This window comes from Cnephaeus nilssonii (assembly GCF_951640355.1).
Source record: "Cnephaeus nilssonii genome assembly, chromosome: 3".
Lineage (NCBI taxonomy): Eukaryota > Metazoa > Chordata > Mammalia > Chiroptera > Vespertilionidae > Cnephaeus > Cnephaeus nilssonii.
Window position 1 is genome coordinate 96078604 of NC_137074.1, and position 25887 is coordinate 96104490.

Below are 25887 nucleotides of genomic sequence, written 5' to 3' on the forward strand. Positions count from 1 at the left end.
ATTGAAAATAAAATTTGCTGTTCTTGCCAGTTTGGCTTGATGGATAGAGCGTTGGCCTTTGGACTAAAGGGTCTAGGGTTGGATTCCAGTCAAGCGCATGTACCGGGGTTGCAGGCTTGATCTCTGGCTCCAGGTTGGGTTAGTGTGGGAGGCAACCAATTGATGTGTCTCTCTCACATGGATGTTTCTCTCTCTGTCTCTCCCCCTCCCTTCCACGCTCTCTAAAAATCTTTGGAAAAATATCCTCTGGTGAGGATGAAAAAACCAAGCAAACAAAAACCCTAAAAATAAAATTTGCTTAAATTGAATATATCTTACCTCAGCAGTTAATACTAATTAATATCCACCTTTCATAATTACAGTCAAAGCAATAGCCAGTACTTTATTATAATGCTTTATTTTTTGAAGTTTTATAGCACTTCTAATTGAATAATTTAAAATCTAATTTGAATTTAATTTGACTTGAATATAACCTTTTTGAGAGAGTATGACTTTCTAAGTTGTATTTTTTCTCATGTTGCTGATTTATTTTATCCACTTTTAGAGCCTGATTTCATTTGAAGAACTTATACAGTATATCATGCACAAAGCTAAAGCTATTTGTCCATTTTTGTTTATTAGACATCCTATATAATAAAGAGGTAATATGCAAATTAACCCTCACACCTTCACAAGATGGTTGCCTACAACCAGGCTGGCAGGTGGGTTAGTGAGGGAGGACCAAACGACTAAACAAGCAGGCTGCATGGGGCGACTAGGCCGGCAGAGGGGTGCAGTTGGGGGCAACCAGGCCGGCGGGGGGGAGCAGTAAGGGGTGACCAGGCTGGCACGCAGAGGCAGTGAGAGGCGATCAGGCTGGCAGGGGGGGGCAGTTAGGGGCGACCAGACAGGCAGGCAGGTAAGCGATTAGGAGCCAGCGGTCCAGGATTGTGAGTCGGACATCCTCTGAGGGGTCCCGGATTGGAGAGGGTGCAGCCTGGGCTGAGGGGGACTCCCCCTGTGCACGAATTTCATGCACTGGGCCTCTAGTATATATATATATCAATTCTACCATATTGATTCCTGGTAGATATAAGCAAATGATAGATCTTTTAGTTTTATCATTTATTTCACTAATAAAAATGATAATTGCAGTAGTCAAAAATTAAAGATATAAATAAGGCCCATGTAGTACTTATAGTCTAGTGAAAGTTAAATAGTATGCATTTTGGTTACAATTAAAAAAGTAAAATCTTTTAAGTCTCTTTATAAAATGCACAGTTATTAAGCTTAAGAACATTCCATTCTAATAGGTCTTTTCCTGTCAGCACTTCATTCATTTTTTATTCATTCAACACACACCTATTGATTATCTGTAGTATGCTCAGCACTCTGCCAAGTGTACAAGAAGCAATTGAGCAGAATCAGACCCACAGATCTTACAGAGTGAGATGCAAAAGACATAGTATTTAAAGCTGTAATTCTGATCATTCTTACCAAGGATAGCTCTGCAGTGTTATTTAGGTTTACAAAAGGAGCCTTGAATTGTTGTAAAGATCAGGGAGACCAGGGGTTTGAAAGGAAAGTGGATATAAACTAGGGAAAGATCATTTTAAGCTCAGACCCTGTGGCAGGCAGACTCTGTGGAAGGCAGAAGCTCAAAATATTTGTGGAGCTAACAGAAGATTGGGGCAAAGAAAGCAGAGAAGGGGATGGAACAGGAAGAGTCTGGAGAGCTAGATAGGGGAATGAACAGTCTGGCTCTTGTTGGTCTTGTTAAGGACTTTATCTTAAGAGCAATGGGTTTATTTTAAGAGCCATTGAAATAGTGGAGGACCCGGATTGTATTTACATTTCAAAGCCTTCATGGCTACATTGAAGTAAAGCTATTTAAGAGCTTTCCTAAATCCTGGTGGGGATTGATAGGAGCTTGATCTGGGATGGTAGCTGACTGGAGAGATGGAGATGAGTAGATTGATTTGAGAAATTTGGGGGAGGATGAGGTGACAGGAAGGGAGGTATCAAGGAAGAATTTTTTTCTTTTTCTTTATTTTCCATTGAGATTGGAACATTAGATGATAATAGGTTTGGAGCACAACTAAATTAATTTGGGTTTTTAAATTTGAGAAATCTCTAAGAAATTAACCCATTAAATCTATCTATGGTAGCAATAAGGTAGGAGTATTAAAAATGTGAAACTTAATCCCTGTTTTAGAGATTATAATCTCATTGGGAAAATAAGGTATAGACACAAAATATTTAAATGGCACATATTATCAGGACTTCATTTAATAATGCATGGGATCTAGAATGTAGCTCCTCACCCAATATCCTGTAGCATTTAATATTATATTTAATCATTTAAACTCAATTATTTGACATTTCATCTTTGAAGTCTATTAAAATATCAACATAGTTATTGGAGAGCAATGGACTTATTAATAAAAACTGAAAAAAGTACATATACCGGCATATACTTGTATTATTTAGAAAGATATAAAAGTTTCTATAAAAACTTTCACCATATATTTGAATATAAATGCTCATTAGTATATAGCGTATGTTTTGTTTAAGTGCTGATTGATGTGAGTTAAAAAGGAAATTCTAAGAAGTCATGCCAATTTTTGTAATACTCAACAATTCTCTAACACATTCCTCAGCAAAAGCAGGCACATAAATGGTACAGACAGGGTGATGGGTTCTGAGAGGATTTGTGGACAAGAGATTTGAAGAGCAGGCAGTATTTGTACGGGCAAAGTTTAAGCAAGAGCACTTTCTAAGTGGAGGGTCTAAAAGAGTCAGGAGTTGCAAGGTGTCACGGTGGACCCCAGAAGGATTAGTTAGTGAAGAGGGCAGGACGAGTGGCTTAATAGTACGCAGTGCTTAAACAACAGTGCTAATGCCTAGTCTTCTGTAATAAGACCTTTATTGTTTTCAAGTGATAATATGAAGCTATTTTGTCATTTCTTCTGCAGGCTCCCGTCTTCGTCAGGAAGATTTCCCACCTCGCATTGTTGAACACCCTTCAGACCTAATTGTCTCAAAAGGAGAACCCGCAACTTTGAACTGTAAAGCTGAGGGCCGCCCCACACCGACTATTGAATGGTACAAAGGCGGGGAGAGAGTGGAGACAGACAAAGATGACCCTCGCTCACACCGCATGTTGTTGCCAAGTGGATCTTTATTTTTCTTACGAATTGTCCATGGACGAAAAAGTAGGCCAGATGAAGGGGTCTACGTCTGTGTAGCGAGGAATTACCTCGGCGAGGCTGTGAGCCACAATGCATCGCTGGAGGTAGCTAGTAAGTAAAAGGGGCTTTCTGTGTTTCTTGGGGGGATGGCAGAGCGGGATCATTTCCCGTGATAAGGGCAATAACAAAAACCAAACCTGTGTCACAGGCTTTACTGCAGGAAAATCTCTAGCTTTGCATATGAATACAATCCACTCTTTATCTGAATTTACTATAGTATTTCTCATTCTAGCTGTTATTCAAACTTAATTTGGATTTATACACATTTGGTGAAATATTTTACTTTTTTTTTATTTGGAGCTGTTTTCTGTTGACCATTTGCACTGAAATTGATTCATCTCCCTCCATTGTTAATTTTAAATATATTGAATATAAGTGTGTTTTTTTTTAAAGAATAGTGTGGGATATTTTTCATTAAGAGAAATGCTTTTAACTGGTATTGTAAAATATGATTTTAAACAATTTCTAATTCTTAGAATTCAATTATACTTTTTGGTAAGCTATATCCAGAGATGTATATGCCTCATATTTTATTATCTAGGCTACTGTAGTGCAACCTGGGAGTGCATGTAAACCTCAGTAGTTCAGTTTCTTTATACAAATACCAAAGGCAGCTCATCTGAAATTACCGTAAGAAGAATTTGTTGACTGCTGATTCAATATTTACTTCTAGAGTCTAGATATGTATTATATTTGGATAAGAATTGGGCTTCTTTTATTTTCAATAAACATTTAAGCGGTAGCCAGAAAGTTTCGTTCCTTTGAAAGAATGCCACTGTGTATATATGGCAGAAATTGAGAATTTACATGGATTAGAAAGACAAATGAAATTTAGATCTAATTTATTTGAAGCTTATATATAATTATATGGGAAACTATACATAACTATGTATATATGTAAATGATGATTGATGTCTTCTTATAATTTGCATTCAAGATTTTAATTACATAATCAGTTTTCATAATATCCAACATTGTCTCCAGCATTCAACTAGAATTTGAATATATAAAGTCAGATAACTATACAATTATAGACATAGAAAGGAATTTAGAGACAGATTATTTTAACTCAATCATATTATTAACGTGGAATCAGCCCCTGGAAATTTAGATGATTTGATCACACTCACAAAACTAAGTAGTACTTAAATTGAGACAATGCCAAAGATGTCCGATCTGAGCATAAAATTTAGAGATAAAAAATTTAAAGTAAATTCAAAGCTATGTCAGAACTAGCCATTCACATTTTTAAAAACATTTACTTAAAACCCAGGTTTATATTTCTCTATTCACAGTTAATTGGTGATGAAATTATACTTTCTCATATTGCCTCGATTCTCAGTTTAGCTTATAGAACTAAATCAGTGAAATGAATAAAGTCTATAATTACAACAGAAAGCTATTGCTTTTTATGTTTTTTTTTAAACCCAACTTTAAATTTAGAGCCAGCAATAGAAGTTTAAAGGTGCAACTTACAAAAGTACTATGTTTTGATAAAATCATCTTTCAAATGAGCATCTTTTAAACTCTTGACACATTTATATTTAAGGCTAATTATTTCCTGTAGAAATACATTTAAGTTAACATTTGAGAATACATTTAAAGAATCAAGAAAAAATGTGCATAACCTAGGCCAACTCGTGTATTTGGAAGGTAAGAAACAGGAGATCAGGAGGGAAAAACAGTGATTATTTATTCTTTGAATTATAATTCCTTATAAATGAAGCCTGTACCAAAAGAAATATTCTAGGTCATCTCCTGTTTCTGTGTAAGTTCCTATTCTACTTGTATACTTATGGTTGTCAGAATTAAAAAAAAAAAAAAAAAAAGGAAGGCTATAAACTTTAATAGAAGGTCTAAGTGCTCACCCCCAAGTCTTCCTTTTTAAAATACCTCTAGTTTTATCTCAGATGATCAAGATAGCCTAATGCACTGATTTTCCTCTAATCTGGCTTTTGTATCGATATTTTAAAAAAAACCCACTAAGTTTCCAGTTAACTTCTATTGCTAAACTAGACATTCTATTACCTTGAGAATTAATTATGGAGAAAACTCTTCTTATCTTAGTCATCAAATATAATATCATGGAACTGAAAGCAGACAAAAGATCATTATGTAACTTTTACCTGTAAAATATATAAATACGTACGGTAGTTTCTTTTTTTAAAAAAATCGTGTTTTTTTTTTGAGAGTATTATAAATGTCCTCCCCATTTCCTCCCTCCCCACCCCATTTTCCCCCTCTATCGGATTCTGCCCCACCCCAGGCCTTCACCACCTATTGTCTGTGTCCATAGATGCATATAACATCTTAGGTTAATCTCTTCCCACCAACCCATTACCCTTCCATCTGAGACTCGTCAGTCTGTTCCATGTTTCCATGCCTCTGATTTTATTTTATTCATTGGTTTATTTTGTTCATTAGGTTTCTTGTTCGTTTATTTTGATTTTTAGATTCAATTGTTGATAGGTATTTATTGCCATTTTATTGTTCATGTTCTCCTCCTCCTCCTGCTCTTCCTCCTCCTCCTCCTCCTCCTTCCTCTTCCTCTCCCTTTTCTTAAACAGTGCCCTTCAACATTTCATGTAGTACTGGTTTGGTGGTGATGAACTCCTTTAGCTTTTTCTTATCTGTGAAGCTCTTTATCTGACCTTCAGTTATAAATGATAGCTCTGCTGGGTAGAGTAATCTTGGTTGTAGGTCCTTGCTGTTCATCACTTTGAGTATTTCTTGCCACTCCCTGTTGGTGTCACTGGGAGGACTTGACCTCCAGGCCAGTTGGCTTTGAGGACCAGCTGTGTCTACAATGGAAGAACTACTGTGCTGGAGACACCCCTATGGAGCTGGACTTGTTTCAGTGGAGCTTTGGTGCTCACATAGTCTGCCCCTTGCGTGTGTCATTTGTGGATACGTAGAGTTGTTATCTGGTATGTTCTGAGGCTGTCTACCAAGTGCACTGGCTCTAGGGCCTCCTAGGAGGTGCAAAGTCAGCAACTGCTTGGGGCCACCTGGCAGGAGCTAAAGAGAGATCTGTAGATGGCTGCTACTTATACTGGGCTAGGAAGTATACAGGCAAAGCCCAGCTGTGAAGCAAGGCAGGCTGGTGCTAGTGCTGAGGCTTGGGCCATTTTTGGATAGGTTCGGGGCATGCTGACTCTACCTGCTGCTTGTTTAAGAGATTTTTAGCAAAGTCTGGAGCCTGAGCCAGGACAGGCCATTCGGCCATTCATATGGAAAAGCAGATTTTCATATGGGGATGCAGTTTGGATGGGGAGGGGTCTCAGAGAATCACCAGGGTGGAGTGAACATGTGGGCAATGCTGATGGAAATTCAGATATGGCTGCCAGTTAGCTCTGCAATGGGGGGAGGTCCCAGCACAAGTATAATGGCCCTTGTGAGTACCTCTGTCTGTGAGAAAGCTGCCTCCGAGTTCTTGCCCTGATGCCAGACAATCCAGTTCCTCCTCACATGTTCCTGGAATCCCCAAAGCCACCACCTGGCACTGGAGCTCAGAAGAAGCAAGACTGTAAGTTCGTGTGCAGCCTCTTAAGAAAAACAACTGGGACTCCATCAGCCTCTGTGTCCCTCAGCCACAATCCCCGTTGGCTTTTACAGCCTGAAGTTATTGGGACTTCTCTTCCAAGCTCTGGAGCCCTGGGCTGTGGGTCTGGTGCGGGGCTCCTCATGGGCGGCCTCTGCAGAGATGATCTTCCTCCCAATTAAAAGAACTCTGCACCCATGGGTGCTGGGCCAGCGGTTCTTTGCCTCTGCCCCTCCTACCAGTCTCAGTGTACTTTCTTCTTTACTTCTCTAGTTATAGGACTTCCATTCAGCCAGATTTCAGGCAGTTCTGAATGATGGTTGTTCTGCATTCTAGTTATAATTTTGATGTGGTTGTGGGAGGCAGTGAGTACAGGCATTTACCTACGCTGTCATCTTGGTCCCTCCTCAATATGTAGTTTCTTAATACGGCATAATTCACATATTTTAGTATGATGTACCTCATTATGCCTCCAAACGGTTTTCAAGCTCCAGAGAAAAAAGAATATTATAATTTACTGAATAAATTGAGTGAGGGGGAAGGGAAGATGTATAATACTTGCAACAATAAAGATAAATTTAAAAAATACTTTAAGATCATATTCAGCAGTAATTCTTATACATGAAAAGGGAGAAATTGTATATTTATCAAATATAGCTTGATATTAATAAGGATAGTTTAATAATAAGGATCCTTATTAGTGATAATAATTATTTAAACTCTTGAAAAAACTGAATAGTGTTTATTTTTAATAGATTTATACTGTTGTAATTGTAATAATTAAAGGCAAGTTTTTTTTTGGATACATTAATTATTTGGACATAGATAGCTATGTGGAATAAAATAAATCCTTTGAGTTAAAATGTGTTTTGTGTATTTAAAAAATTTAGAAACTATTATTTAGTAAATTCATGCTTCAACATAATACAAATAGATATGTAGTAATTGAATTCATATGTGCTTCAGTTATTTATTTTAGGCAGTGGTTGCTGTTCATTCACAATTTTTAAATGTGTTTGCGTCCTCAAATCAGAAGATTTCGTATGTTACATAACTAACCAATGTGTTGGGGGAGGGGGCAAAGAAACATGGGTCATATTTAATGTAGGTTAAATCTATAAAGTTTGTTATATTTAAAAATTTTTTTTCCTGGAAAATGTTATCACTTTTTAAAAAATTTCCTTAGCCTAGGCATCAGAAGTTCAATGAGAACTATCCTTATTTTTCCCAAAGGCTCAGACACAGGAAGACAAAGATTGCATCAAATTTCTTAGTGAAGCTGTAGCCCAAAATAATAGCATTAACAAAAGTGTCTTGAGGCAACTTTTACAGTACAATAATAGGTAATTCTTTTAAAAACATGTATCTGTGTTTTATTTGCCTTTAAACCAAGTTTTACAGCTGTAACAACAGCTGGATTTCCTGGTTCCTAACAATTGTCAATCTCTCAAACATTGAAAAAAATGATATGAATATCATTTACTACCTTTGTTTCTATATAGACATTATAATATTCTTATATATTATGTTAATATTTACTTAAATTTAAATAATGCACCAAAAGAATTGTATTTATTGTTCATTATTAGGATTTTTAATTTTTATTTGAATCTCAATTATAACCAGGTTAGACACTGTATGTAAGGCACTGGCCAACCTTTTGGTGCGGATCCTTGCCAGGTGGTAAAAGCTGTAGTCCTTGTTCTTGAAAACTCAGTTTTGATGCAGTTAAATGAATTCACCAAATTATAAAGTCTAAAAACTAGAATGCTAAGAAATATAGTAGTTATTAACCTAAAGTTTCTACCTGAAATTTTTTAAAGTTTATATCTGTAAAGGAAAATAATTCCTATTTACAGATACATTTTTAAAATTTATTTTCTAATATTTATCTGTCTAAACCAAGAATGATATATCTTGGTGGGGACATTGAATTGGAACATTTAGAAAATATTGCTGTAACTAAGATTTATGAAAACTCACTATTTGAGTTTCAAATCCAGCTTTTACCATGGCCTTGCAAGTAAATTTTTATGTTTGTTTTGTATTAGGTCTATTTGAGAGTCTACTAAAAGGAAATCATTTATGGATCTATTCTCCCATACTCAACATTACTGATTATAAAATTTAGAACTCCATTTTATGCCAGGCACCGTTCTTTGACACAACTTATATTTAATAAGTAATATGATCTTGGGTAATTGAATTGAATTTTAAGAAAAATTAATTTGAACCTTAACCCTTATGCTTTCCACTGTGGAATATGGCTCTCTACGTCATCTGCTAAGCAGTGCACAGTCAGCATATGGCTATTTGTTTCCCGTTTAAGCTGTTGTCTCCTGAGGAAGATAAATTCTCTTTAGGCGAGGCAAACATCTGCTGGCTGTCTTAGCAGCAAAATCACAGAAGAACTGTCTTTCTTGAAAAAAAAAATTTCCCAATTAATCAAAGGTTAAGTTAGCTCACATTTTATTAACTGGCGTGCTTTATAATAATAATTACTTTGAGATGAATGTTTGTATTTTGAATACATTTTGAATACATAAAGATTTCAATACATTATGATCTTTTGTTGTTATTAATATATGATGTTCCTCAAAGTGATTTCAAATTTGAATTATACATTTTTTCTCATTTGGGTGAAATGAGAAAGTTAAGTGACCATGTGTGCTAAGTAGTCATGTATGTTTCTAGGTACAATAGAATATCTTTTCAAAATCTGGACCATGGGAGATGGAGGGAAGGATTATTTATAGAGGAAAATGGTTCAGATAAGCAGGTGGAAATAGAATATGCCATTATATTATGAAATATTAATTGATTGCATATGTATGTACATGTGTGTTCACACACACACACGTTGTTCTCTGATAGATGTTTTATCTTTGAAATTGAACGTTTTATATTTCATCTCTAAAATATTCCTTGCTTCCTCTATTTAATTTGTTTTATCTTTTTAAAACACTTGTTATTTCAAGTGCATTAACCAGATTCTAAAACATTTTTATATATCTTATTTTTGTTTTCATATTTAAAGGAAAAAATTTAAAGGTTCATGTAATTTTATGATTTTAAAAAGTCTTTTTATTTTAATGTACATTTATATTCTAAAATGCACTTATTCTTTGTTCCAAAATTAGTTCATGATTGAAATAATGTATATGAAGTGCATAGCAGAGGGACTGGCACATAATTATAAATCATAAATCTAATTGTTGATGCTGTTGTTTTCACTACTTTTTCTTCTTTAGCTCCAGTATGTTCAGATACGTGGATTACTTATACAGATGCGATCAGATGCTTCTGACTTCAAAAATAGAGTCAGTTCATTATCAATTTGAAGTTATTTGTGTTACTATACTAACATTTAAATAAAATGATTCAGTAATTAAATTTTCTTAAATTAATTTCTGGCTAAGTAAAGCATGTGTTGAGTATCTTAAATTCCATCTTGAATTGAAATCAGTGGTATGAGAAATTTACCTTGGATCCTCATTGCTAACACAGGATATGCAAATAGTATTGATTTAAATAATTTTTGTTTAAAAACAAATAAAAATAAAACTTTTTGCAGTTGGGATAACAGTCAATTTTTTTGAAATTTATATATTTACTAGTAGCCCTGAGCACGAATCCGTGCGCCAGTAGCTCTCTGCAGGGCCTGGCCGCTCTGCGCCCACTGCCCAGAGGCTCTTTGCTGCCCAGAGGCCCATCTGCGCCCCGGCCTGGCCAGAGGCCCATCCGCGGCCGGGCATGGAATGCTTGCCTTGTAGCTGGAGCAATGACGCAAGCATCCCTGTCCCTCCCCCCCCCCCCCCCCCCCCCCCCCCGCCGCTCGCTCCGTTCCTGCTGCCCAGAGGCCCTCCAAAGCCAGGGTAGAACGCTTGCCTCATCACCACGGCGACGAAGCAAGCATTCTGCCAGGCTGCTCACGCTGCCCGCTCTCACCGGCCACCCCTCGGGACTGGGGGACTCCGGCGGGGCTGAGAGGACTGGGCGCCGCCATCTTTGTGACAGAGTGATGGTTAATTTGCATATTACCCTTTTATTAGATTAGATTCACTTGCGTGAAGAATCAATATTGCTAAGTTTCGTGACAAGTATATTTACTAAAACCTTGTTTTTTTTACTGTTGATCAGAATATATTCTTTTGTTGCTGCCTGCTTACAAGAATAACACAATGATGTGAGTAATAAGTCCATCAGACCACTTGTGGCATCCAAACACCAGATTTCAGTTACATTATGCCTTCAAGCAAATGTGGTGCGAATTTTGTATTTGTTGAAAAGTCAGAGCAGCATCCATTGGATATCCCATCAAGAGAGAAGAAGAAAGCTATCATTTTCTTTTGAAATCACACAAAGATTCTTAAAAATTTTTTTTTTGGTTCTGTCCTTCTAAAGAATATTTAATATGAAATAAAAAGCAAAAAACCATATTCCATAATCCATGTGATAGAGGGCAGTGATGATGTGCATAAAGGGCAGGTTTGAGTTTCAGTGGGTATTTTGGCAGAAAAGGACAAAGTTTGCTGACCATTTGAATGGGGATGTTAGAGGAGATGGCTGTGTCAGAGACTGTGCTATTCACTCATGAAAGCTAACAGGAAATATCCTATCTTAAAACTATTCTTAGTTAAACAATTAAATTATAGGCTCAAGATATGACCTTTTTAAAAAAATTGTTTTAAATACTCACCTGAGAATATTTTTTATTGACTTTAGAGAGAGAGGAAAAGGGGAGAGAGAAACATCCATCGGTTGCTTCCTTATGGACCCTGGCAGAGGATCAAGTCTGGATACCAGTCATGTGCCCTGATGGAAATTGAACTCACACCCTTTTGGTGTATGGGATGACACTCCAACCAACTGAGCCACCTGGCCAGGGATTTGGTTGACTTCTTAACTAGGCAAACTTTTATAGTTCTTTCTTCATTTTACATAACTGTTACATATTAATATTCAGCAAATTGTAGAAAGATCTTAGAGTCAGGGACACATTTCACACTTTCTTTTCTTTATTCCTAATCACAGGTTAAGAAAGATAATTAATAATCTTATAGAGATTATCCTATATAATAAAACCCTAATATGCTAAGTGTCTGGTCATCCAGTGATTGGTCGGTGTTCAACCAATCAAAGTGTAATGTGCTAATGATATGCTAAGGCTGCTCAACCGCTCGCTATGATGTACACCAATTACCAGGGGGCAGATAGTCAACCAGTTGACCCATTGCTATGACATGCACTGACCACCAGGGGGCAGATGCTCCGACCCATAGGTTAGCTTGCTGCTGGGCTCTGGCCGATCGGGACTGAGCAAGATGGGCCAGACATGCCCTGGAGCCCTCCTGGGCTCCCTCCCCGGCACAATCTTGCACTGCTGGGGTTCCTCGGCCTGGCCTGCGCCCTCTCGCAGTCTGGGACCCTTCGGGGGGTGTCAGAGAGCCCTTTTCAGCCTGATCCCACAGGCCACTTCCCTCAGTAGTGTGCCAATTATAGGGCTCAAGGCTGGTGAGCGCTGCTGTGGCAGTGTGAGCCTCTCCCAACTGGGACTGATTGGGCTCGAGCAGTGGGGCTGGGATGAGTGGGAGAGGCAGGTAGGAGCTGCAGGCGGTGTTGGACTGCAGGTTTCGGCCCAATCCCCGCAGGCCACCCGGAGGGGCCCCATCCGTGCATGTTTTTACATAACTTTGAAAAACTTTAGTTTACTTCTGATTATAGAACTAATATATGTTCACTATAAAACACTTTTAAAATACATGCATGGTTTTGTGACCTCATTGCCTAAAATTTACTGCTGTTAAAATTTTGGTGAGTAGCTTCTAGATATCCTAACATTTCTATATGTTTTCTAGGGAAAACCGTTTTGATATTCTTTTTCTTTTCTTCCTATATCGTCCCCCCAAAAAATCATATTGGAAGTGTGGAACACCTAGCTATGGCATAAAGACTAAATGGAAAAATGTGTTATCTGGAATAGATGCTACAAAATAGTTTCTGTCTGTTGACTATTACTAGATACACCATCCTGGTCCAGGTTCCATTCAGTGAACTTGGGGTTAAGGGTTACATATTCCATTACCAGTCTCATGAGCCACTCCTTTTTTTCTCAGAAAGTTGGTGGTGTTCATAAATGCTGACAAGTACTAAGGTGATTATTTCAACACTCATAGATACTTAGATATAAAGTCCTTTGAGGCTTCCAGAGAATCAATTCAGTGTTTAGTTATTTATGGAGAATTCTTGGCAGTTTCTCCTCATACCAACAGTACTATCTTTAAAAAATAATAAAATAATAAGGTGGATCTGGTTATCTCTCAAATCTTATCATCATATCACTGCTTCTTTTAATCTTTCTAATGTACTTATGATTAAATGCTAGAAGTCTTTATACATACACAGAATAACTTGAGAACCATTTGAATTTATTTTAAAACTTTTTCTCCAGTGACAAGTTTAATAAAAGATACCAAAAACTTATTGTATAATTCATTTTAATTAATACAATATAAATTAACTTAGGCTGTCATTAAATATCATTGTCAACATTTTGGTGTTAGGTTAGAATAAAGTGCTGTTGAATGTTTTGGGGGCACAAATGATTTTCTGTCTCTTTGTTACACAATATGTGCATTAAAAATGTTTTTAGAATGCCAGATTAAATTAAATTCAATTAAATTATGAAGAATACCAAGATATAGCTTATCCAAAAAATCTGGTAGTTTTTCATAAGTAACTTTTAGGCTTTCTGCTTAGTTCTAGCTATTCAGTGGTAAACAAAAAAGAAATAGTTTCTTTCTTCAAGGAACTTAAAGTATAGTGGGGAGAGGGGTGATGACAGAAAATAATCAGTGACTTTATGGTTAAAAATTATGACAATTGCCAGGATGGATCGGAGTTAAGTTCAGAGCTGAAATATTTGTGGACATTACCAAGGTGCAGAGTAAAAGAAAAAGCATTTCAGTCAAAAGAACGGTGCATCTAAAAGTCCCTGAGAAAATAATAGACTTGGGCATATTTTGGAAAATGAAAAATTGTGAACATGAGTAAGGAAAACAGCGAGAGAAATAGTTGGGGGCTAGATCATTGAGAGGCCCACAGCCAGGTTAATGATGTTGGACTGAAAGTTTAGTGCAGTGAGAGCTACAGAAAGTTTCAGGCAATGGTGGAGATGCCATGATCTGATTTATATTTTAAAATGTCACTCATGTGATACTTGAATACTGCGTGAGTAGAGAATGAGTTGCAGAAAGATTGGACAAAACTAATTAAGAAGCTATGGCAGTATTCCAAGTATGGGATGGTGCTAGTGTGAAGCAAGTGTTAGTAAATATTATGAAGAAAAAAGCGAGGATTAGATTTGAAGATTGGCTTAATTTGGGAGGGTGAGACAATAGAAGTTGAGATTTTGTAAGAGATGGTAAAGTCAAGGTCAAATCTATGACCATGCAAGTGGCATTTGGAGTTTGTATTAAGTTATCTTAACTTTGAATGGCTAACAGTAGTTCAGAATACTCCAGCCCATCATGGTCCCATTCTGTGTGACCCACATAAATGGGATGAGTAATGTGACTTGGGAGGCTTTTATTTCATGTGTGATGAACATCATAATGCCACTTCAAGGAACAGTCTAATCTACCCTTTTCCCTCATTTCCCATTCAACCCCTTGGTAAAATCAGTTCATGTGATCTCAGACACACATTTGAAAGCACAGGACTTAGAATGTAGTCATCAGGTACTGTTTCCCAGGAGTGTGTCACCCACCCGCCCACCCAGGTTCTGTGATATTTAAGTTTCTCTTCTGAGGATAATCTTACTCGGGAAATGTATCTTAGTTCTGGTAGTAAGCTCATAAAAACCCAAGTGAGTTTCTTTTAGGTTCTGGTAAGTGTAGAACTAGCTCTGTAAGTGTAGTGACCTCCCTCCCCTCTGGGAAACACCAACCTGTGTTTATGAGCCTAATGACTAGCTACTAGGAAAATAAGGGGTTTAAACTCCCTGACTGATATGGAAACAAAGTGGTTTTCTGAAGTTCCCTAGATAAATTTTACATATGCAAAACAGGACTTATTCATCTTTACTTTCTTTCTTTCTGGTTAGGGGTAAACATTACACAAAGTAAGTATTAAGTAAAGCAGAATTATTTGCGTTCTTGTACTTTTGTCAGTAATCTGTATACCTAAAGCTGTTGTCAGCTAGTGGATTTATATTTAATGAAGTAAATTTAACTAGAAATAAAGGGAAATTACAGCATGTGTGTTTTCAGTTTCTCATTATAGTCTTGGTTTTGGTCTGTAGTTGACTAAATGAATTTTTTGATGAAAGCTTAGTTAAAATAAGATACAACGACTGGAAATCTAGATGCTGCAATAACTAGACAAGATGGGGATAAGCAAGAGAAGAAATCCTTGCTGTATTCATGGAAACTGTAAAGTTGTATCTAGCGCTGTGGGGGAGACAGACTCAGCTGTGGGGAGGACTGGGTCGACCACAGGCAGCAAATGGAGGCTCCTATTCAAAATATGGACCCTGCACCAGCAGCATTGGAATCACTTGGAAGCAAATTAGAGATGCTGAATGTTGGGTTCCACTTCAGACCAACTGAATCAAAACCCGTGTTTAACAGTATTCCAGTGTGACTCATAGGCAAATTAAAGTTTGAGACGCACAGGTGTACAGTGTTCTAAACGGCTGGTCACAGATTCCTGCTCATGCCTTTAGAACCAAACATACATTTTGGAATGTGAGCCCAATGTGGTGTTTCGTTTTTTTAAGAGAAGCAGATAAAACATGATTTTAAGTGAATTGTCCTGGGTTTGGGGGCAGGAGGGAATGGAGAGAGAAAGAGACTGGAGAGACAAAAATCAGGGGCAGAAATGGAGATAGAGCAACCCACAGAAAGAAAAGCACAGAAGGGACAGAGAGAGAATGGGGGGTTGGGGGCGCTGAGTGTATGTGTAGGGTGGGGTTATGTGTGTGCTTTTATGGTAGGGATGAAGTTTCAAAGAGTAGGGAAATACATTCGCCTGGATGGAAAAGGAAGAAGAAAATGTTTCCTACAGAGGAATGTTTGCCACTAGTGGGATGCTAAACAGAGAATAGTGTACTCAGACCTTTGTTAATATCCACACCAGGGTTTATCAAGGAAAGTAAAGCATGAAGTCATCTTGGGTGTTTTAAATTAATTCGTGGAAGGCTGTAGTTGCTTAACCTAATCCAAAAGTGAAATGCTAAATTCTTATACTTTACATTTTCTACAATGGAAACTATAGAAAAACTAGGTTTTATTAATAAAAAGAAGAAGGGTCATTTGGAAGTCATTTGATCTCTTCCGCTGACTTTTAGTTTAAATTATCTGAAGATCATTTGTTGCATTAAGAGCTTCAGAGCAAAAGATTATCCAGCCTCCACCATCAATATCCTTTATAGGCATCAGCATATGTTAGCACAGTTATAACTTTAATTTACTTCAACCTTATGCTACAGCATAAGTATTTCATTTTACATGCTAAGTGCAAAGAGAAAAGGCTTTCTTTAAAAATATAGCAGCTCATGTTTGAAGATCATAGAGTGGGCCTAATTTTTAATAATGTACACCTGATGTCTAATTTTAGGTTCTGAATATAATAAAACAGTTTCTAACTTCAGTCTCTTAGTATCTGAGGTAGAAATTGTAGCTTTAGTAGCATCTTAGGTTGTGTCGTATTTAACCTAAGGTTTAAATTGAAGTTTTAATAGCGAGTATGACATTTTACACTTGTCAGGAGAAATAAAAGTTCATGGCCAAGTTATTTAGTGTGCCTGAATGGAGACATTTTAAATCTTATTCATTAAATCATGGAGTAAAACTTAGAATAAGAGCCAGAAAGTTAAAAAAGAACATGGGAAAGGATGCTCCCCCTCCAAAGGAGTTAGATTCTGTCTCAATCTCTCTATCTCCCTATATCTCTTTACTGGCTAATACTGTACTTTTTCCAGATTGAGTCACATTCAATTACCTTTGATCAGATTCTTATCACAGTCAGTTATCAGAAAATGGGTTTCCAGTCTGTGCTTGACGTAGGTAGAAGGACATTGAGAACATTTTGATATTATAACTCAGCTCTTGTCAGAGCGAACCCAGGTGATTTTTCTTTGTTCTACAATGGAAATGTAGGATAGGTTGCAACCTTGTTCAATCTTGCTATAGGTAATTCTTGGAAAAAAATGATTATAAGGTGTTTTCCTTTGGGAATGACGTCAGGAAAGAAAGTAGCAATGAGCCAGAATTCCACAGGAGTGGATAAATATTTTTATGGCTGGTGGATAGAGGACATACTGACAGTTGTCTTTCCTTCTGCTGTTCTCATCTTTTGCCTAAGTCACCAAAACTGAAAACTTGAAGAACCTCAGTTCTGTGGTCAGGCAATGAAGTCAATTTCTTAAAAATTTTCCTTTCTCTTTCCTTCTTTTCTCTTGTTAAAAAGTAATTACCATTTAGGTTTCTGTATATTCTTCCATGAGAATTTTTTTCTGGACTTAGTTGGTTATAATTCTTAAGCCTCCCCCAAAACTTTAATCATCAATCCCAGGTGAAAAACAATACATTTTTATGACCTACACCAAGAAGAATTTTGGGTTGTTTTAATATAATGGGTTCTCTTAAACCAGTACCATTGCTGTGGAATACATTGTAGAAACTCTTCATAGTTACAATTTGTCACTCATTAAGTTAAAACAAATTTTGTTAACAACAATATATATATATATATATATATATATATATATATATATATATATATATATATATATATATATATATATATATCGTGCTTAGAACTCTGCCTGGCCAACAAAGCACTCTGTAAGTGGTAGCTGGTGTACCATATGCCATTTACTGTGCAAGGCATAGTTTTAGGTTTACTCCTTCAATTTACAAGGTCCCAAAGAATAGCTCTTCATTTCATAAGATGAAAGCTCGCAAACTAATGCCATATAGGGTTACATTTCTATTTCCAGAGCCAGTCAGCTTCTCATATAAAAGTGGATTTAAAATCCATTTAAATATTTGTGAAATGAAAAATATTCTTCATATATCAGTACATAGCTATCTTTTATGATAAAAACAAATGGCGGCAGAATGGAGCTTGAGAGAGCAGGCCAGGGTTGCCGGCGGCAACAGGGGAAGCAAAGCTTTCCCCATACCCTGGCCGGGCTCACCCGCTTAAGGCTACAAAGTTTCAATTGTAGAAGGTGAATTAACTGCCACAGAAATGGCTGCCGCCCCAGAGGGAGCAGCAGGCTTGGCTCTGCTCCAGGCTACAAAGTTTCAATTGTAGAAGGAAAATAAATTCCAGATACCAGGGCCTCCGCTTGGGTTGCCAGGGGGCGTGGCCGGCCTGCAAACCACCACAGGCCCCTCGCTCAGGCCGCCCCACACCCCAAGGGAACCCCACCCTGATCCGGGACACCCTTCAGGGCAAACCAGCTGGCCCCCACCCCTGTACCAGGCCTCTATTCTATCTAATAAAAGAGTAATATGCAGATTGATCATCACTGCACCACACAATATAGCTGCCCCCATGTGGTCAAAGATCCTGCCCCCATGTGGACACAAGATGGCCACCACAAGATGGCCAGCAGGAGAGGGCAGTTGGGAGGGACCCGGCCTGCAAGGGAGGGCAGTTGAGAGGGACCAGGCTTGCAAGGGAGGACAGTTGGAGGTGATCAACCCTGCAGGAGAGGGCAGTTAGGGGTGATCAGGCTGGCAGAGGAGGGAAGTTGGGGGCAAACAGGCTGGCAGGGGAGCAGTTAAGCATTAACCAGGCTGGCAGCGGAGTGGTTAGGGGGTGATCAGGCTGGCAGGCAGAAGCAGTTAGGGGCAATCAGGAAGGCAGGCAGGCAAGCAGTTGGGAGCCAGCAGTCCTGGATTGTGAGAGGGATGTCCGACTGCCCGTTTAAGCCCTATCCCACCAGGATCGGGCCTAAACGGGCAATCGGACATCCCTCCAGGAGTCCCAGATTGGAGAGGGTACAGGCTGGGCTGAGGGACAACCCCCCGCCGTGTACGAATTTCGTGCACTGGGCTTCTAGTTCTATTATAACTCACTGGCTAGAACTATGTTACATGGCCACTCTGTGTTTCAAATGTGCTCTTCTTCTCCAAACAAAAATTGGTATTTTCTTGAAAAGAACAGAGAATGGATATTTCATAGACACGTAGCAAGGTCTACCACATATATGCTATTGATTTTCTTCTTATTTATCTGCAGAGTATTTCTTGGCAGTAGCTGAGATGTTCACGTTCCTGGAGAGTTTGTTCTCTATTTGCTCTGTGGTCTGCCTACCTGGCTGTATTCAGTTACCAGTGTTGTCCTCATTGCTCCCTGTTCTCTTATCTCTAGGCTAGACCTCTAAGCTGGGCTCCGAGTGTAAGACTTCCAGCTCAAATGTCCACAATGAGACTTATCTTTCTTTTCCATCCCTGCCTTTCCTCTATTATTTCCTAACGAGGAGAATGATACTACTGTCCATCTAGCCCTGCAGACCAGGAATCTGAGATTGACACTTGGCTGCTCTCTTTTCATCTCTTCACACTAGTTGATCATCAGGTCTTGCTGATGTTTTTTTTCCTAAATAGCTTTAGAATTTTTCACTTATCTCCATCCTCCTTGCTATTCTTCTCATTAGTATCACCATTATTTCTTACTTAGGTAATTGTAATACTTTTTTTACAAGTAAAAATGTGGTGTCTCTTTGATTGCTCACTCAGAGATTTTCAATTGCTCCTATACTCTAAACTCTTTAAAATGACTTGTAAGAATCTGTGTGAGTCTGGCATTCTCACCTGGAACTCATGCTCTCCAACCCCTGTACCCCTAACCTATTGAGCTGGAAAACTGTTTAAGTATTATTTCAGAGCTCAATGGAGTCATTATTTCTGCCAAGCCTCCTTTTCTATACCTTTCTCTCCTAGCCCTGTCACAAGTCAAGGTTAATCTTGCTCACACCACCCTATATTCATCATCTATAATAATAAAAGCATAATATGCTAATTAGACCAGACGTCCTTCCAGACAATCTTCTGGATGAAGCTGCGGCTGCAGGGGCCGAGGCAGAGGCGGCTGCTATGGTGGGCGGGGGTTGAGCCCCTTGCATGAATTTTGTGCATCCGGCCTCTAGTCCTATATAATAAAACCTAATTTGCTAAGTGTCCGGTCGACCGGTCAGCTGTTCAACCAATCAAAGTGTGATATGCTAATAATATGCTAAGGCCGCTTGACCACTTTTATGACATGGACTGACCACCAGGGGGCAAACAATTGACCAGTAGGTTAGCTTGCTGCTGGGGTCTGGCCCGGACATGCCCTGGAGCCCTACTGCGGTCCCTCCCTGGTTGGCCAACCTCCCACGTCTCCCTGGCCCTGATAGTGCACCAGTGGGGTCCCTCGGCTTGGCTTTGCCCTCTTGCAATCTGGGACCCCTCGGGGGATGTCGTAGAGCCAGTTTTGATTGGGCCAGGCCAAGGGACCACACTGGTGCACGAATTTGTGCACTGGGCCTCTAGTAGTATATAATTCCTGTATTGTAATTAGTTTACTTGTCTGTATTTCCCACTTAATTCTAAACACTGTTGTATAACTTGTAGTAGCTAGAATAAGTCACTGAGGTTATTATTGAATCTGTTAGTAAAAGTGATCCCCTCCAATCAACAGCAATGGGGAAAAAAAGTGTTTTTCTTTATATTAGAAGATGCTATTTCACAACTTGGCAGTTTGTTTTTCCAGTTGAAAAGAGATACTGCACAAAATATTGATAATTTCCTGCCTGGTGTCCTTTATGCTTCATTATTCTCTTCCTGTTAGGAACAGATAATTTTTCTCTATAAGCAGCTCTAATAAAATTAAATCAAATTTTAGAATTTATGCTAAAAAGCAAATACTTTGCATGGATATTCAAATATGTACGGATACGGATATACATCAGTAGAAATAAGCATCATGTTTTCCTCTAAATTGTTAGATAACCTAATGGAACAAACTTTTCATTAACAATTATACTTAAATGTGTAGTGTAAAATTATATCCCAGTGTTTGTTTTAATAATCTAACATAGTTTGCTTGAGCACAAATCAAGTACATGACCACAGAGAATCCTTTCAAAAATTAGAATTCATATTTTTCTCTTACAATGTTAAATGTAAAAATTAATAGAATGTAAAATTTTCCTGTAAAGTTTTAATATGAATATTTTAAAATATAAATATTTAATATAAATATAAGATAAACATTTAAATGTTTAAAATTTTAAGTATTTGAATATTCTAGCACATTTTTTTCTGCTTTTGATTGATGTAAGACATAAAATTTAGACACTAGAAGGGCGTAATCTTTAACATTGGTTACTACTTTTTTTTTTCATTGATTTTTAGAGAAAGAGGAAGGGAGAGTGAGAGAGAGAGAAACATCAATATGAGAGTGGAACATTGATTGGTTGCCTCCTGCCCAAGATCGGACCTGCAACCTGGGTATGTGCCCTGACCTGGAATAGAACCCATGACCTTTCAGTGTATGGGATCACACTCCAACCAACTGAGCCACACTGGACAGGGCTGGTAACTACTTCTTTTGATTGACTGATTTGTGCTGAAGATAACCCTTTTATAAGCTACAACAGTTAGTGCTCCTCTGTCCCCCAAACACACATGCAAGTTTTGAAAATATTTTTATGTGCTGTATAGATTCAGTTATAGTTCAAAAATTTTTTGTAATGTTTTAAAGTGTCAGATTCAAATTTTCTCTAGATTTTTAAAAATAGGGTTGAAACCTATGATTTATTTATGAAAGTTTGGATAGGTTAGATATGAACAAAGGAAATCCCCTCCCTCCACCTTACCAAGAAATGCTACAATTACTGTTATAATTAAGTGAGAGTTATGTATTTTTTAATTAAAAATAATTTATACTTTAGTTTGACTTTACTCTTTAAAATGACAATGCATGAAATTGATTTGGTATAATTGTACCTTTGATTAATATTTAATTTGAAATTACTTAACAGATTCAAATTTACATGTAACTGTGCTACACGTTAGGATGCTAAGTGTATACATGAAAACTCACTATTTTATTATTCAAAGGTGCCATTTCTTGAGATCCATAAAATAATATTTTATAATATATGTATGCTTATGTGCATGTGTATATACATATAATTTCTTCCTTTGGTTCACTAATGGAATTGTTTAAATTTTGAAATACCCCCAAGGAGTTCATGTAGTATCTCTGTAATGTTACATATAGAACATGTAACTGTTTTAAATGAAACATTTGTCAATTTGAAAACATAGGTCATTAATTCCACAGGTTAAGTCCCTACTTCAAGGGACTATTTCCGCCTCTTCATTCAGATGTCTCAGGAGCTTAGGCAATCAGTTCATGATGAAAGCTGTCGAGCTACTGATGTCCATGCAGGTGAAGGAGCAAAGGGGCTAGAGTTGGTGAGTGGGGTGGTGCCTTAAGAAAGGAATAACTTCTTCTTGAACAAGGGGTACTGTCTTCTTCCCAATCTCATTATTTTATGTACCCTAATAGGCTGGAGGAGGCTTCAAAGGAGGAAGCTACTCTAGATGATCTCTCAAAGCTTGTTCTGCAATTCAGCTTAACTATCTGGAATCCGTCCAAAGCTAACCTACAATTCCATGTACAGCCCCTGAGGAGGGGGGGATCATAGTCCTTTTCTGTTTTGAAAGTAAATTACTTGGAAACAGTTAAACCAACCAACAAACAAATAGCAAAACAGGCCTGAGATCCATAAGTGTTTCCCATTGATCTCCCTTCCTGCAATGTCAGCTCCTTGAGGACTAGGACCGTGTCTCTAGAATGTTTGGTGAGTGATTGCTCCGTATGTTTAGCACGTGGAACTGATTACTTGGCCTTCCCTAATTACCTGGTAATGCCTCTTCACCTCCGTGACTTCATTTTCCTATCTGCACAGAGGCAGTGCTGTTTGCTATCTCATGTAATAATTACATAATTGGGAACTATTGGAAAGGAATTTGGAAGGGTCAGAGACAGGCATGGTACAGATAAGAGGGGTTTAACTTTATTAAGGAATCAATGATATCTTAGTACCTGAGAGTCAGGCCGTGGTTCTATAAAAATAAATAAGTAGAGAGAGAAAAGAGAAAGAAAGGAGAGGGAGAGAGAGACTATTTCATTAGCTCTGATGACCCTGTTCATGTCCTTTTATGCTTTCCTATGATGTTTTCTTGAAAAGTAATCATTTCTCTATGTGAATTAATGTATTTTTGTTAATGTTTTTGAGTATTTTTTAGCGTGGTGATGTGGACTGGCATGTCTGGGATAAAGTGGTGAATGAGTGTAGGTCATGATTATCCGTGGCAAGGGTGAAGCCTGCTTCCAGCGGTACATTCCCCCATGATCATCCCAGACATTCCTGCTTGGTGATATTGGGGTACAGGCGCCATTCCTGAAAGAGATTACAGTATGGCCTTTCTTTTTGAAGGACACTTTAGCCTTAGTTTTAGTTTGTATTCTCACAGCATTTATTCTATTGACTAGCCTTACATGCCCTCCATCCCTAGAAACCTAGGTAATCTTTTATATAATTAATCCATTAGATGGCTATAGCTCTTTTTTATTGCTCTTTAATATATGCTGTGTCTTCCCTTTATATAATAGTCGCTTGAGAAATTTAACTGCTCGTGCCAGAGTTTGTTTCCTGTTTAAAAGTGTGTTTTTGGTCCGATGAGCTATTAAAAATATTGTATGCAAATATACCCATTTGTATTTTGCAACCTCTAAACTTTTCTTTTTTAGAATTGTTACCTTCCTAAAATCTGGAGTTTTTAAGCGGTGGACTAATTTTGAGAACAAAATCATCATTTCAGAGACATTCCATTTGGGATATTTATTGTACTACAGAGAATCATTCTAAAATGACCTGTATTACACTCAGTGTTTACTAAAACTGTTCATATGTCTGACATAAGTGGCTAATTAAACTGCTTGAGTTCATTCCTGGCGGTTTGGAATCTTTTTAAGCACCGCAGAGAGAGTACTTAGCTATGGAAATTGTGTTTATATATATGGAGCACCACCACTCAAATTCTGAGCAGACCCAAAGGAAGAATTTTAATATTCAAGCTAACATAATTAATTTATTTCTATTTTATACTTAACACAGTGGAATAAATTAGCCCTCAGTAAAACTTTATTGTAGAATGCAAGCTAAGTGTTTTAAAGTTGAGGAAGAAGTTGAAGTGAAAGGCCCTGTTAATTGTAGTAATAACCAATACTTCTGAATATTTACCATGTGCCAGATAATTTATAAACTTACTTAATCCTCACAAAAAACTCAATGAATTCAGTATTATTATTATCTCTCTTTCAGGTAATTTAAATCATTTTGCCCATGCTCATAATTCCTATGTTATTTTGCTTCTCATGCTTAATAAAACTCCTTAATCATGAGGGATTCTTAATCATAAAAGTGAAATTTAAGGCAAATTCATTTCGTAGGCTAGATAATTACCTTCTCACAAAATAATGGCAAAGCATGATCTATTTTGCTTCTTTTGGTAAAAATAACTGCTGACATGGTAGTCAATAGGTTCTAAATTAGACAATTTTCAATTTATATTTTCTATTTGTTTTCCTGATCTGCACTCAACCATAGATAAGAACCAGTCAAATGTTAGTATTATTTTATTTGCAGTTCCACTTCACATGTGAAAAATTTCGCATTTTTATCCTGCCACAGTCAATTGGTTCAAGACTATACATTTTACGTTTAGGATTAAGCTGTGGGTTTGATAGCTATGCATTACTGACAAATCAAGCTATCATGGGATTAGAATACTCAAAAATAAACTCCTCCAGTACAATTTGGGATGAGCTAAAGAAGGAGGTACATTGACAGTTGGTGTTTGTTCTCCTTTTTGCCTTTATAGTTCTCTAATAAGGTCTAAGAAATTTAACCTATATTAACTTTAATCAACTTATTCTGTGATATAAGACAGAGTGGCTTGGAGTAAAGAAAACATTCCTAATATGTCCCCTTGAAAGAACATGACTGGTCTGTCCAGGAGCAATCGATACTTGAAATCTTCTGACATGGCCTCGGTAATCTTTTAAAGTCTAGATATTGACAAGGCAATCCACTAAGTAAACAGCTGGGAAGCGGTAAGGCTTCAACGGGCTTACCGTGTGAACACAGTTTCCCTTTCTCTTGTATCGATCAGGTTGTTCTTGTGACATGTTCACCTTTCTCTTAGGGCCATCTGCTTTGATTCTACTTAATTTACACTTAATCTTGTTTTATGTTTTTGAATTCAACACTTGAGTCTTCAAATTGAAAAATGAGAGTTACACTTCTCCTGCTTGTAAGAGTCAGTGATGTGAATGTCCCAGTGTTTCAGTCTGGCCTTGCACTATCTGACCTAGACGATGTGTGAATTCCCTTGTCCAGAGGCTCCGCTGAAGCTCCATTTTTGAGCACTCACTTTGGGCTGGGGCTGTTGGAAGCTCAGGTGACCATGGTTAGATAAAATAGCCACTGAGAACATCAAACGTAAATTGATAGTATTGAAGGCCACATATGTCTGAGGGCAGTAGTCATAATTCACTTCGATATGGTAGTTTTAGAGATAACATGTTGTCCATGTAACATTTACCTTTTAACTAAAATTAGTAAAGTATTTGTAAGCATATGAAAAGTCATGTCAATGTGATGATGTTTCTTTGTTCCAGAAAGACCACAAGAAATGTTCATTAAATTGGTTGCATAAACACATGGTGGAGAATTAGGTAAACAAACACACCCAGATTAGAAAAATTGCTAGATGCCTCATATTTTCATATCAGATTGTTTTATGGTAGTAAACTATTGGTATCCATGAGCATTCCTTTCTACATGAGATTTCCTAAAAGTATGAAAGACGATGGATGCATTGTACTAAACTTCACAGGTACACTTTCTGGCACCTTGGAAGGCAGCTGAAAAGACTAATAACAATTAATGTACTAGTCTGAACTTGAAAGTTCAAGAAAGAAAGCCAGAATCTAATAGAGCCAATGTTTTATTTCTTTTGGCTTCCCTACAAAAGAAAT

The 25887-nt window shown here is 37.5% G+C and overlaps 1 protein-coding gene across 1 annotated transcript in view; it reads left to right on the forward strand.

The window, feature by feature from the left end:
• The window catches only part of ROBO1 (roundabout guidance receptor 1), a 1264035-nt gene that overhangs the window by 901315 nt on the left and 336833 nt on the right, over positions 1-25887 (forward strand). Inside the window, exon 4 of the mRNA XM_079766678.1 lies at positions 2955-3281. Coding sequence (XP_079622804.1) covers positions 2955-3281 — 327 coding nt within the window. The remainder of the gene's footprint in view (positions 1-2954; positions 3282-25887) is intronic.